The 14,246-nt window shown below is 36.7% G+C and overlaps 1 protein-coding gene across 1 annotated transcript in view; it reads left to right on the top strand.

Annotated features, from left to right (window-relative positions):
• The first annotated feature begins 3,907 nt into the window (after positions 1 to 3,907).
• AMBN (ameloblastin) overlaps positions 3,908 to 14,246 on the top strand; it is a 39,170-nt gene continuing 28,831 nt past the window's right edge. Inside the window, exon 1 of the mRNA XM_049708905.1 lies at positions 3,908 to 3,985. Within this exon, the coding sequence (XP_049564862.1) occupies positions 3,908 to 3,985 (78 nt within the window). The remainder of the gene's footprint in view (positions 3,986 to 14,246) is intronic.

Below are 14,246 nucleotides of genomic sequence, written 5' to 3'. Positions count from 1 at the left end.
GTCTCCCCAGAAATTGTATTGCTGTACCAGTGCAATTTCCAGAAACTTTCTTAGGGAAGCTTGTACACCATGCCAAGCAAGTGGCTACTGGAAGAGTCTGCTGAAAGTTATGAGCTTACATTCTCATATCTGATCAAATCTCAGTCTCTGAGCCACTATAATAAAATGCACATTAAAATTTTTTTTAGCCTTCACAAATTATTCTAAGTGTTTTAAAGAAGCCAAATAGGAGGCATATTGTAGGGTTGATAGTACACACAACATACTCAAAAATGAAATTATATTCCCTCATGTTCCTCTTTTTGCACCCTCTATTTTTGTTAGTAGTCCCACCACATGCCACATCACCATTATAACCCTTCATGCTTCCCTCTTCTCCTGTCCATCACATCCAATCAGATGCCAATCCTCTCCATGTCTGCTTCAACCCCCTTGTAAAAAAGATTAAATGAGATTATATGCTTAGAAAATACTTGGCAAATTCTTTAGCATATTTTAAGAATGTAATAAAGGCTGGGTGTTATTATTATGATGCTGATGATTAATTACATTATAAGTATTACCCTGTTCTCTGACCTGTAAGGACAAGAGAATTTGACTTTCCACTTTCACTTTCAGAGAGTGTAGGAAAGTTTCAGGGAGGTAGAAAAGAGTACCCACCAATAACTGTGTCCTTAGAACATAATGAATATCTCAGAGCCTATATTTTGAAATCACCAAGCAAGGCTGCTGATAATAACTACCCTGTCTCATAGGGTTGGTGAAGATAAAGTAAAATATAAATGTAAAACTCCTTTGCAAAATATAAAGTAACATATAAACATATACTGTTATTTCCATCTTCCTTTTTAACTACAAAATGAAAATAAGCAGGCTGGGATACATGATGACCAAGATGAAACTTTATTGATTGTGAAGAGACGTTTCAGAGGTGCCTATTATTCTGTATAATATGTAATTTTCATCTCACAGGAGCAATGCTTTGCAGACCCTCTGACAGTGAAGAAGTGGCACTATACAGCCAATACTTCTGGATTCTGGAATGAAATGGTCACTCTTTACAAAAGGAAAACCCAAGTACATTTATATTTTTTATTTCTTCTTTTTCTTGAAGATGGTTAAGATCGCAATCCTATGTTGAAGGCTGAATCAAGATGAAGAGGCACAGACTTTTTCCTTGTAGTATAAAATGTTTTTCATGTTTTAACTTCTTATTTGGAAATAATTTAAAACTTATAAAAGCATTGCAAAGATAGTACAGTGAACTTCCATATACTCTTCAACCAACTTCCCATAATGTTAACGTGTCACATAATTATGGTATAATTATCAAAACTAAGAAATTTACATTAGCACAATATTATTAACTAACCTACAGACTTTAAGTGGGTTTCACCAGTTTTTCCTCTACTATTCTTTTTGTGTTCCAGGATGTAATTCATGGTCCCACACTTCATTTCATTGCCATGTTTCCTTAGCCACTTCTAATTGGTGACAACCTCTCAGTCTCTCCTTGTCTTTAATGACCTTGACATTTTTGAAGAGTACTGGTCAGGTGTTTTGTAGACTAACCCAATCTGAATTTTTCCAATGTTTTCTCATAATTAGATTGAGGTTATAAATTTTGAGGAAGCATTCCACAGAGGTGATGTGCCCTTCCTCAGGGGGATAGATGGTATCATTTATGTCTTATGTGATGTTGAAGTTATATCTGCTAGGTTTTCCCACTATAAATTTACTATGTTTCTCTTTGGACTAAATAAATATTTGGGAGAGATAATTTTTGGCTCTGCAAATATTGTGTTTCTCCTTAAAATTTTGACCATTAATTTTAGCATTCATCTGTGGATCTTGCCTGCAGCAATGATTACTGTGGCATTCTGATGGAAATTTACTATTTCCCTCATTCTTTCTACATTTACTAGTTTGAATTTTTCTGTAAGGAAAAGTTGTCCCCCTCTTCCCCCAAATAAATTTTATTTGATTTGTCACTAATAACAATCACTCTTCACATGATTTATGATCCAAATATCCTGACTACTTTACAGAGTTATCATGGGAATTGAATAAGATGGAACACATACAGCGTAAGCATTCAATGGATGTGAGTTCCATTCCTTCCACTACCCATTTTCTAATGTCTAGATGAGCCCAATATCTAAGCCATACAGTTAGTACTCAATCCACAATAATCAACAAAATTTTTATCATTAGATAACTTTGCACACATGTGACCACACCAAATAGAATGTAAGGCCCAAAGATGAGCAAACAGATTTCTTTATGGCCACAGAGACTCATAGCACCAGTACACTGTATTATATAGGACAGTCAGAAATGCTGACTGAATGCATGAATGAATGAATGGGTATTTCATAAATGCCAAGAAAAGAGATATTAATGCTAAGAGCCCTAAATAAGGATCAGTTTAAATATTATTCCTTTGTTCAAAACATTCTCCCCTATCTCTCTTTTGTGTCATTTGCATCTAGACAGGTTTAAACTTCAGTGTCAATAGATCTCTATTTCATAGTTCATTCATGTTCCTTTTTAAACCCATCAGGTTTTTCAAATCTTCAAAACATCTCAGAAAATAGCCCTAATTTTAAAACAGGCAAAGGATGGAAATGGACAATTCTAAAACAAGAACCAGAAGTGGCAGTTTAACTTCAAAAGTTGAACCACTGCAAGTTCAAATAAAAATATATTGTTTTTGCCTTATCAAATTAAGATATTTTACATCAGCTGTTCTCAAACTTTAATATGCGTTCAAACCACCAGAGGATCTTGTTAAAAATTAGATCCTGATTCAATGGGGCAAAGAAAGGACCAGAGGGATACTGCATTTCTCATAATCTCTGAGCAATGCCAATGTTGCTGAGCCTGAGGACCATACTTTGACCACTCAAACTGTAAACATAATGATCAGTGCTGGTGAAAACAGCTGTGTGCTGTATATAGCATTCTGATATAAATCAGTACAACCTTTTGGAAAGTACTTTGGCTATGTAACTTAGAGCAGTGCTTCCAAGTCCTGGCTGTACATTAAAATTTCCTGGCAAACTTTACAAAATATCTATGCCCAGATTCCATTCCAGAACAATTAAATCAAAATCTCTGGGAGTGGGGACTAATAGTATTTTCAATCAAAGGAAAATGAAAATTTTATTGAATAGATAAAATCGTGATTATATAGATAATTAATGAAATATTATGTGTTAAAAATATAATGTAGGAAAATGTTTACAATATAATGCCAATTTTTTCAGCTTTATTAAGGTGCAGTTGACAAATAAAATTATAAGATATTTAAAGTGTATGTTGTGATGATCTTGTAGAAATAAACATTGTGAAATAATTCCCCCATCTAGGCAAGCCTGCCATAGGAGCTTCTTTCTCCGTGCATTCACAGGTGGCAGGGCACTACCTCCATGAGCTTCAGGGGTGAGAGTGAGCTGCAGCTGCCATCTTGAACCCCAGAGGTGGATGCAGACCACTACTGCTGTCACTGCTGCCACCAAGGATACTGTGAGCAAGTGCAGGTCACTGCTCCCACCTTCCCGGGAGCCTGCACAGCCTGCCACTGCAGAAGGTCCTGTGATCCAGGGCCAACTGCTGGTCTCTGCCGCCACAGACAATTCGCACATGTCCCAGTTGTGGCTGCCTTATCCCTCCCTGGCCTGAGCAAGTAAGTGTGCCCCAATCAGCCACTGCTTTTGCCCCCTCTTGCCTGGGTGGGGAACAGATGCCTGAGGGTGGCCCACATTCAGAGATGGGGCCAAAACCAAAGCTGAGCTACAGGGGCTGTGCAACTAAGGAAGAGGAATGCAAGTCTCCCCATGCAGCTGTACAGGCTGCAGATTAAATCCCAGCAATCAGCTTGGTAAACACTGCATCTGTGGAATGCATGAATCCCACAACTGAGACTGGTCTAGCTTCAGCAGCTGTAGACTTTGGGAGCAAGTACACAAGGGACTTGGGCCAGGTAAGCATCAGAGCTGCCCAACAGGGCCCAGAGCGGGTCCAGAGGCCTACCTAGAGGCATTGGAGGGCCTCCTGGGGAGGCGGGGGTTGGCTGTGGCTCACAACGGGGGCAAACACACTGACAGCTAAGGCCCTGGGAAAATATTATTATTACTATTTTTTTGTTTTATTGTGTTCCATTGTTTTTTATTTTCTTCTCTTTTAAAAATTTTTTAACATATTTTTTCTATTTTTACTTTACTTTTTTGTTGTTTTTTTCTTGTTTTTGTTTTTTCTTTTGTTATCTTTTTTTATCATTTTTGTGTGTTTGTTTTATGTTTTCTTTCTGCTTATTTTAGTTTGCTTTCTGCTTTTGTTTTGTTTTTTGTTAGTTTTGTTTTTATTGTTTGTTTTCATTTAGGGTTCTTTGGTTGGTTGTTCTGTTGGTTTTTTTCCTTTGTTTTTTTCTTTGGGTCTCTTTCTTTGTCTTTGTTTGGTTTTGGTTTTACCACTTGTCTTGGGTTTGTCTGTTTTCTTTTCTTTTTGTTATTGTTGTTTGTTTGCTTTTGTTTTTGCTATTTGTCTTGGGTTTTGTTTGTTTGTTTTCTTTTCCTTTTTGTTGTTTTTTTTTTCACCATGGCATGAGGCTTGCAGGGTCTTGGTTCCCCAGCCAGGGCTCAGGCCTGAGCCTCCATGGTAAGAGTGCTGAGTCCAAGATGCTGGACCACCAGAGAATTCCTGGCCCTCGGGGACTATTAATCAGAATGAGCTCTCCTGGATGTCTCCATCTCAACAGCAAGACCAGGCTCCACCCAAATGCCTGCAGGTTCCAGTGCTGAACGCCTCATGCTAAACACCTAGGAAGACATGAACACAGCCCCACCCATCAGCAGACAGCCTGCCTAAGGTCATACTAAGCTAACAGACACCCCAAAACACACCACCTGACACGGCCCTACCCATCAGGGGGACAATACTCAGCTCCACCCACCAGAGTACAGGAACCAGTCCCTCCCACCAGGAAGTCTACACAAGCCCCTAGACCAACCTCACGAACCAGGGCACCAGGAGCAGACACCAGAAGCAAGAGGAACTATGACCCTGCAGCCTGCAGAAAGGAGACCTCAGACACAGTAAGTTAGACAAAATGAGATGACAGAGAAATATGTGCAGACAAAGAAGCAAGCTAAAAACCCACAAGACCAAACAAATGAAGAGGAAATAGGCAATCTATCTGAAAAAGAATTCAGAGTAATGATAGTAAAGATGATCCAAAATCTCAGAAATAGAATGGAGGCACAGATCGAGAAAATACAAGAAATGTTTAAAAAGGACCTAGAAGAATGAAAGAACAAACAAACAGTGATGAACAACACAATAACTGAAATGAAAAATACACTAGAAGGAATCAGTAGCAGAATAACTGAGGCAAAGGAGTGAATAAGTGAGCTGGAAGATAGAAAGGTGAAATAACTGCCAAGGGGCAGAATAAAGAAAAAGAATGAGAAGAATTGAGGACAGTCTCAGAGACCTCTGGGACAACATTAAATGCACCAACATTCAAATTATAGGGGTCTCAGAAGAAAAAGAAAAAAGGAAAGCGTCTGAAAAAATACTTGAAGAGATTATAGTCAAAAACTTCCCTAACATGGGAAAGGAAATAGTCTATCAAGTCCAGGAAGCACAGAGAGCTACAACCAATGAGAAACACACTGAGACACATATTAATCAAACCAACAAAAATTAAATATAAGAAAAAATATTAAAAGCAGCAAGGGAAAAACAACAAATAAAATACCAGGGAATCCCCATAAGGCTATCAGCTGATCTTTCAGCAGAAACTCTGCAGGCCAGAAGGGAGTGCCAGAATATATTTAAAGTGATGAAAGGGAAAAACTTCCAACCAAGATTACTCTACCCAGCAAGGATCTCTTTCTGATTTGACAGAGAAATCAAAAGCTTTACAGGCAAGTAGAAGCTAAGAGAATTCAGCACCACCAGACCAGCTTTGCATCAAATGCTAAAAGAACTTCTCTAGGCAGGAAGCACAAGAGAAGAAAAAGACCTACAAGAGCAAACCCAAAACAGTTAAGAAAATGGTAATAGGAACATACATATCGATAATTACCTTAAATGTAAATGGATTAAATGCTCCAACCAAAAGACATAGACTGGCTGAATGGATACAAAAACAAGACCCGTACATATGCTGTCTACAAGACACCCACTTCAGACCTAGGAACACATACAGACTGAAAGTGAGGGGATGGAAAAAGATATTCCATGCAGATGTAAATCAAAAGAGAGCTGGAGTAGTAATTCTATATCAGACAAAATAGACTTTAAAATAAAGACTGTTACAAGAGACAAAGAAGGACACTACGTAATGATCAAGGGATCAACCCAAGAAGAAGATATAACAATTGTAAATATTTATGCACCCAACATAGGAATACCTCAATACATAAGGCAAATGCTAACAGCTATAAAAGGAGAAATCGACAGTAACACAATCATAGTAGGGGACTTTAACACCCCACTTTCACCAATGGACAGATCATCCAAAATGAAAATAAATAAGGAAACACAAGCTGTAAATGATACATTAAGCAAGATGGACTTCACTGATATTTATAGGACATTCCATCCAAAAACAGCAGAATACACTTACTTCTCAAGTGCACATGGAACATTCTCCAGGATAGATCATATCTTGGGTCACAAATAAAGCCTTGGTAAATTTAAGAAAATTGAAAACGTATCAAGCATCTTTTCCAACCACAATGCTATGAGATTAGAAATCAATTACAGGAAAAAAACTGTAAAAACTCAAACACATGTAGAAAAAACAGTATGCTACTAAGTAACAAAGAGATCACTGAAGAAATCAAAGAGGAAATCAAAAAATACCTAGAAACAAGTGACAACGAAAATACAGCAACACAAAACCTATGGGATGCAGCAAACGCAGTTTTAAGAGGGAAGTTTATAGCAATACAATGCTACCTCAATAAACAAGAAAAACCTCAAATAAACAACCTAAACTTAACCTAAAGCAATTAGAGAAAGAAGAGAAAAAAAACTCCAAAGTTAGCAGAAGGAAAGAAATCATAAAGATCAGTGCAGAAATAAATGAAATAGAAATGAAGAAAAGAGCAAAGATCAATGAAACTAAAAGCTGGTTCTTTGAGAAGATTTACAATATTGATAAACCTTTAGCCAGACTCATCAAGAAAAAAAGGGAGAAGACTCAAATCAATAAAATTAGAAATGAAAAAGAAGAGGTTACAACTGACACCATAGAAATACAAAGGATCATTAGAAGACTACTGCAAGCAAACTATATGCCAATAAAATGGACAACCTGGAAGAAATGGACAAATTCTTAGAAAGGTTCAACCTTCCAAGACTGAACTAGGAAGAAATAGAAAATATGAACAGACCAATCACAAGTAATGAAATTGAAACTGTGATTTAAAATCTTCCATCAAACAAAAGTCCAGGACCAGATGGCTTCACAGGCAAATTCTATCAAATATTTAGAGAAGAGATAACACCTATCTTTCTCAAACTCTTCCAAAAAACTGCAGAGAGAGGAATACTCCCAACCTCATTCTACAAGGCCAGCATCACCCTGATACCAAAACCATACAAAGATAGCACAAATAAAGAAAATGACAGGCCAATATAACTGATGAACATAGATGAAAAATCCTCAGCAGAATACTAGCAAATGGAATCCAACAATATTTATCCCAGGGTTGCAAGGATTCTTCAATATACACAAGTCAATCAATGTGATAAACCATATTAACAAATTGAAGAATAAAAACCATATGATCATCTCAATAGATGCAGAAAAAGCTTCTGACAAAATTTAACACCAATTTATGATAAAAACTCTCCACAAAGTGCGCCTAGAGGAAACCAACCTCAACATAATAAGGCCATATACGACAAACCCACAGCAAACATCATTCTCAATGGTGAAAAACTGAAAGCATTTCCTCTAAGATCAGGAACAAGACAAGGATGTCCACTTGCAGCACTATTATTCAACATAGTTTTGGAAGTAGCCATGGCAATCAGAGAAGAAAAAGAAATAAAAGGAATACAAATTGGAAAAGAAGAAGTAAAACTGTCACTGTTCGCAGATACATGACACTATACATAGAAAATCCTAAAGATGCCACCAGAAAACTACTAGAGCAAATCAATGAATTTGGTAAAGTTGCAGGATACAAAATTAATGCACAGAAATCTCTTGCATTCCTATACATTAACAATGAAAGATCAGAAAGAGAAATTAAAGAAACAATCCCATTTACCATTGCAACAAAAAGAATAAAATACCTAGGAATAAACCTATGTAAAGAAGCAAAACACCTGTATTGAGAAAACTATAAGATACTGATGAAAGAAATCAAAGATGACACAAACATATGGAGAGATATACCATGTTCTTGGATTGGAAGAATCAATATTGTGAAAATGACTATGCTACCCAAAGCAACTGACAGATTCAATGCAATCCCTATCAAATTACCAATGGCATTTTTCACAGAATTAGAACAAAAAGTTTACGATTTGTATGGAAACACAAAAGACCCCAAATAGCCAAAGCAATCTTGAAAAAGAAAAATGGAGCCAGAGGAATCAGGCTCCCTGACTTCAGACTACACTACAAAGCTACAGTAATCAAGACAGTATGGCACTGGCACACAAACAGAAATATAGATCAATGGTACAGGATAGAAATCCCAGCGATAAACCCACATACCTATGGTCACCTAATCTATGACAAAGGAAGCAAGAGTATACAGTGGAGAAAAGACAGCCTCTTCAATAAGTGGTGCTGGGAAAACTGGACAGCTACATGGAAAATAATGAAATTAGAACACTCCCTAACACCATACACAAAAATAAATTCAAATGGATTAAAGACCTAAATGTAAGACTGGACACTACAAAACTCTTAGAGAAACACATAGGAAGAACACTCTTTGACATAAACCACAGCAAGATCTTTTTTGACCCACCTCCTACAGTAATGAAAATAAAAACAAAAATAAACAAATGGGACCTAATGAAACTTAAAAGCTTTTGCACAGCAAAGGAAACCATAAACAAGATGGAAAAAGTCCTCAGGATAAGAGAAAATATTTGCAAATGAAGCAACTGACAAAGGATTAATCTCCAAAATATACAAACAGCTCATGCGGCTCAATATCAAAAAAACAAACAACCCAATCCAAAAATGGGCAGAAGACCTAAATAGACATTTCTCCAAAGAAGACATACAGATGGCCAAGAAGCACACAGAAAGCTGCTCAACATCACTAATTATTAGAGAAAAGGGAATCAAAACTACAATGAGCTATCACCTCACACCAGTGAAAATGGGCATCATCAGAAAATCTACAAAAAACAAATGCTGGAGAGAGTGTGGAGAAAAGGGAACCCTCTTGCACTGTTGGTGGGAATGTAAATTGATACAGCCACTATGGAGAACAGTATGGAGGTTCCTTAAAAAACTAAAAATAGAACTACCATATGATCCAGCAATCCCACTACTGGGAATGTACCCAGAGAAAACCATAACTCAAAAAGACACATGCACCCCAATGTTCACTGCAGCACTATTTATAAGAGTCAGGACATGGAAGCAACCTAAATGTCCATCAACAGAGGAGTGGATAAAGAAGATGTGGTACATATATACAATGGAATATTACTCAGTCATAAAGAAGAACAAAACTGGGTCATTTGTAGAGATGTGGATGGACCTAGAGACTGTCATATAGAGTGAAGTAAGTCAGAAAGAAAACGCAAATATCGTATATTAATGCATATATGTGGACTCTAGAAAAATGGTATAGATGACCTTATTTGCAAAGCGGAATAGAGCCACAGATGTAGAGAACAAACATATGGACACCAAAGGTGGAAGCGGGTAGTGGGATGAATTGGGAGATTGGGAATGACATACATACACAACGATGTATAAAGTAGATAACTAATGAGAACCTACTGTATAGCACAGGGAACTCTACTCAGTGCTCTGTGGTGACCTAAATGGGAAGGAAATCCAAAAAAGAAGAGATATATGTGTATGTATAGCTGATTCACTTTGCTGTACAGCAGAAACTAACACAATGTTGTAAAGCAACTATACTCCAATAAAAAATTTAAAAAACAGATTCCCATATCCAGTTAAGTAACACATCCTATCTTTTTCTTTTTCTTTTGTGAGAATATTTAAGTTCTACTCTCTTAGCAAATTTCAGCTATACAATACAGTCTTATCAACTATAGTCATCATTGATGACTATACATTAGATCCTGAGACCACATTCATCTTATAGCTGAAAGTTTGTACCCTTTTACCAGACTCTCCCTATTATTTCCCCCACCAGCACCCAGTCCCTGGCAACCACTTTTCTGCTCAATGAATTTGACATTTTTTTTAGATTCCACATATAAGTGATACCATGCAGTATTTGTCTTTCTCTGTCTGACTTAGCATAATGCCCTCAAGGGCCATCCATGTTGTCACAAATGACAGGATTTCCTTCTTTCTCATGGTTTAATATTTCATCACACAATAATGCATGTGTGTATATATATAAATAAATTTATGCATATATATACATGTATGTATATATACATCTTCTTTATCCATCCTTCCATTGATGGGTAATATAATGTTAAATTTAAAAATAATGCAAACTGTATGTACAGTATGATTTTAATTGATTAACTGATTCAACAGTTTAATTATTTAGTATCTGTATGTACCAGGCAGTATTCTAATAGTTGCTTGGAATAATTTAGTAAGTAATACAAAGATCCCTTTCCTTGAGGAGCTTACATTCTATATATTAGGTATCTGAAACAAAAGTAGATACAGTCAAACATGAGTCAAAGTTAGTTCTGGGCAATCTTTATTTTCATCTTTAAGCATTTTGGTAGTCCCATGTTTCAAACTCATATAAAAATAGATATTTTCCTCAAATATACTATCCACATGGTATCAAGATGAGTTAACACTCTAAAAGTAATCTTTTCTTGAAAGATTTAAATTAAGCCCTCTTGGAAATTTCAACTTTATCTGTCTCCTTTTCTGACAGTTGCTTTTCTATGGGCTAGAAATTTCCTCCTTTCCCCACTTTGATCTCTAATCCTGAGGTGCATCTTCAACTCCCTCTGCTCGCCAGACAGCATAAACAGATGAAGACCAAATTGAGGAAAAACCTGGAAAATCACAAAGCACAGCAACTATCCTACATGCTTATCCCACATTTGTTCAATAAAAAGACACTTACTGAACACCTATTATGTGCTAGACATCATCCTAGGTGCTGGAAATACAAGAGAAATAAGATATAATCCCTGTCCTTGAAATTGTCCTATACTTTTCTCTAGGAAATTACCAAGTCCCAGAAGATTCCTTGGGCCTAGGACTCAAGAAAAAATATCCACTCTGCCTAGAAAGGATGACTGGTATGTATTCATGCTGGGCTATGAAAATAACATGTTTCTGTGGAAATCAGGGGCACCCTTCTATAATACTCTCTGGAAGATACTAAAATATTTAAGCTTTAAATTGCCCTAGACTAAGACAGTCAGCATAAAGTAAGAGACCTAGACACAAGGGAGAAAAGTGACCCAAAACCATGAGCAGTCTGGGGTAAAAATATGGTCAGCTGCCCCAAGAAAAGTCAGGTATGTTCTTGATTCTTTCCTAACTTAAGACATGATTTCAAGATTTGAATTGTTGCAAGACTATAAAATTCCATGAAATGAAAATTCTAGAGGTGCTCTATTCTTACCCCCTTCTTTTTTTCTTCCTTTTTTTTTGTTTTTGTTTTTGGCTGTGCTGCACAGCATGTGGGATCTTAGTTCCCTAACCACAGATTGAACCCATGCTCCCAGCATTGGAAGCACAGAGTCTTAACCTCTGGACCAGCAGGGAAGTCCCTTACCCCCTTCATTACATAACAAGTAGTTACCTATTTGATGTGGTGAGCAGACATGATATTCCAGGAATGACATCCCTTAAATAAACATTCCCTATAATTGATGTTTTAACCACAAATGGCCATGACAGACAGATGGGATTTGGACTCTGCTTAAACATCTACTATTGAGTCAATACAACTTGCAAACTCACTGTTTTTTTACCCAAGGTGTTTGATCCTTTTGAGCTATGACAGTATAAAAATTACATGAAACATGAAAAACTAAAGTGTGAATTTCAGAGTAAGTTAAGCCATTAGAACATTCCAGTAACTTCTCAAGACTTTGAATAAACTCTGCAGGCTTTGATTTAAAAGTCTCTACCAGTTGGCTCTACTGAACAGAAGGCGTCCTCACTCCTTCAAATCCACCATACTGCATTAGTTTTGCAGCAACTGAACTTAGCCTAAGCCTTTTTCACTGCTGTATAGAAACAGAACCTTGTAATGGAGATGGGACAAACCCTTGGGGGTATTCTGACAATTTTTGCAGGCATTTTTTGCTGTCATGATGATTAAAGCTGCTATTGATGTGCAGTGGCAAAGGCCAGTGCTGCTAAATGCTCTGCAATACATGGGCAAGTGCCAAATGAGAAAGATTTGGTTCACATCTTGCATGCCTTTCAAATGCCCCATCAGACTTTCATGGAGTTAAATAAAACAATTTGTTTATCCAAGCCTAGGATCCAACTCTTTTTAAATGTTAATATACACAGAATATTTTAGGCCTGCACCTTCCTTTTAATCATGGAAAGAGTATGCTTTGTTTTTACTCAAACTTTTCAGAGAGTTGTTAACCGTTGTGGAAAATCAAGTCCCTAAAGACAAGCACCATTCATGGCATTTGAGCCAATGGTCCACAGTGGTACCATCTATATTTATAGCTGCTGCTTGCCAATATTTTACAGTGGAGATTTTAGACACCATTAATGTTAACTGAGATACATGAAGTGCAAAGAGCTTACCACGTTTTATTAATAATTCTATCATTTTACTTTGGGGAATAATGGTTTCTTATTATGTATGTTATAAAAATTACAACTTGAAATTTCTTGAAATTCCCCATTGTTCTTCAATCTAACTTTCTTTTCAACCTTATAGTCCCCATAGATCTGCCACAAAATTTCTCTATTGTCCCTTGATTTACTATTTATTTTCTCAGTAGGTCTCTAATTCCCCATTGACTATCAAAGTATATGGTCTCTGTGGTCCCTTTGTATATTCAAGACAGAATGTATACCTCAACATGTGGTTTTAAAATAGAATTTGTTTACTCAACAATTCTGTCTCATCTCTGTCCCATGAAACACAAGGAATTATTTAGACATACACTTGTAAATAAGGTACAGCTAATTTGCAAGATCATACTCCCTCATTTTCTCACCTCAGCAGTCTGTAAGTTGTCTTGACATGTTATCCCTACTGCAGTTAAGGTTATTTCCCACTTTCTCTTATCATATATAGACAGGTCTAGTCTGTCATTACTTACCCTAACACTAGTTTTTATTCTAGTGTCTACTGTACCTCTGCTCTTTCATTCTCCTCTACTTCTTATTCAGCATGGCTTTTACTTTTACTTCTAAATTCTTAGTCATTACAAGTAGGTACAAACATCTGACTACCTCATTTTGGCTTCTTGTGTAGTCGTGCTCACGTGTTATATATTGAAATGCACACTGCTTATTACACTTTTCCTTCTCCTTTAAATTGCAGTAAGGATATTATATGTATATTTAATGTAATTTAGTTTTTAAATTATGTTTGCATGTAGGTTACAGAGTGAATTTAATTTCAGGAAAGGAAATATTTATGTAAAAAGAGGACTTCAGGTCTGAGGAGGAGAAAAAATGTACACCATTTGCCACCTCTACCCTCAGACACGTTGTCCCTCCTCTCTGCCCTGTGGTTCTATCTGCTCTTCAAGGCTCATTCAGAGAGCTTTGCAATTAGATTTTTGAAACTGCTTGTGCCTTTGAAGGTCTCTTCTTTGAAATCCTATGACTCTATTTACTATAAGTAGTTGAAATTTAGTCTCCTACTGACTTGAACTACCACTGCTGATCTTAAGTGTGTGTGCATTATTGCCTCCCCAACTGAAATGCAAGCTTCTGGAAAGCAAAATTATTTGCCAGGCTATATCCTCTATCACTGTACTTCGCACAAAGATAGAACTCAGTAAATTCCAGCTGAGTAAATAAACCAACTTCTAAATTTTATATGATAGCATAGTTCTTGGCACACCCCTCTTGTCAGACCAAACTTTAA

Source organism: Orcinus orca, chromosome 4 (assembly GCF_937001465.1).
Source record: "Orcinus orca chromosome 4, mOrcOrc1.1, whole genome shotgun sequence".
NCBI classification, from domain to species: domain Eukaryota; kingdom Metazoa; phylum Chordata; class Mammalia; order Artiodactyla; family Delphinidae; genus Orcinus; species Orcinus orca.
The sequence above is the reverse complement of the archived record's forward strand: the minus strand, read 5'-3'. Positions and strand labels throughout refer to the sequence as shown.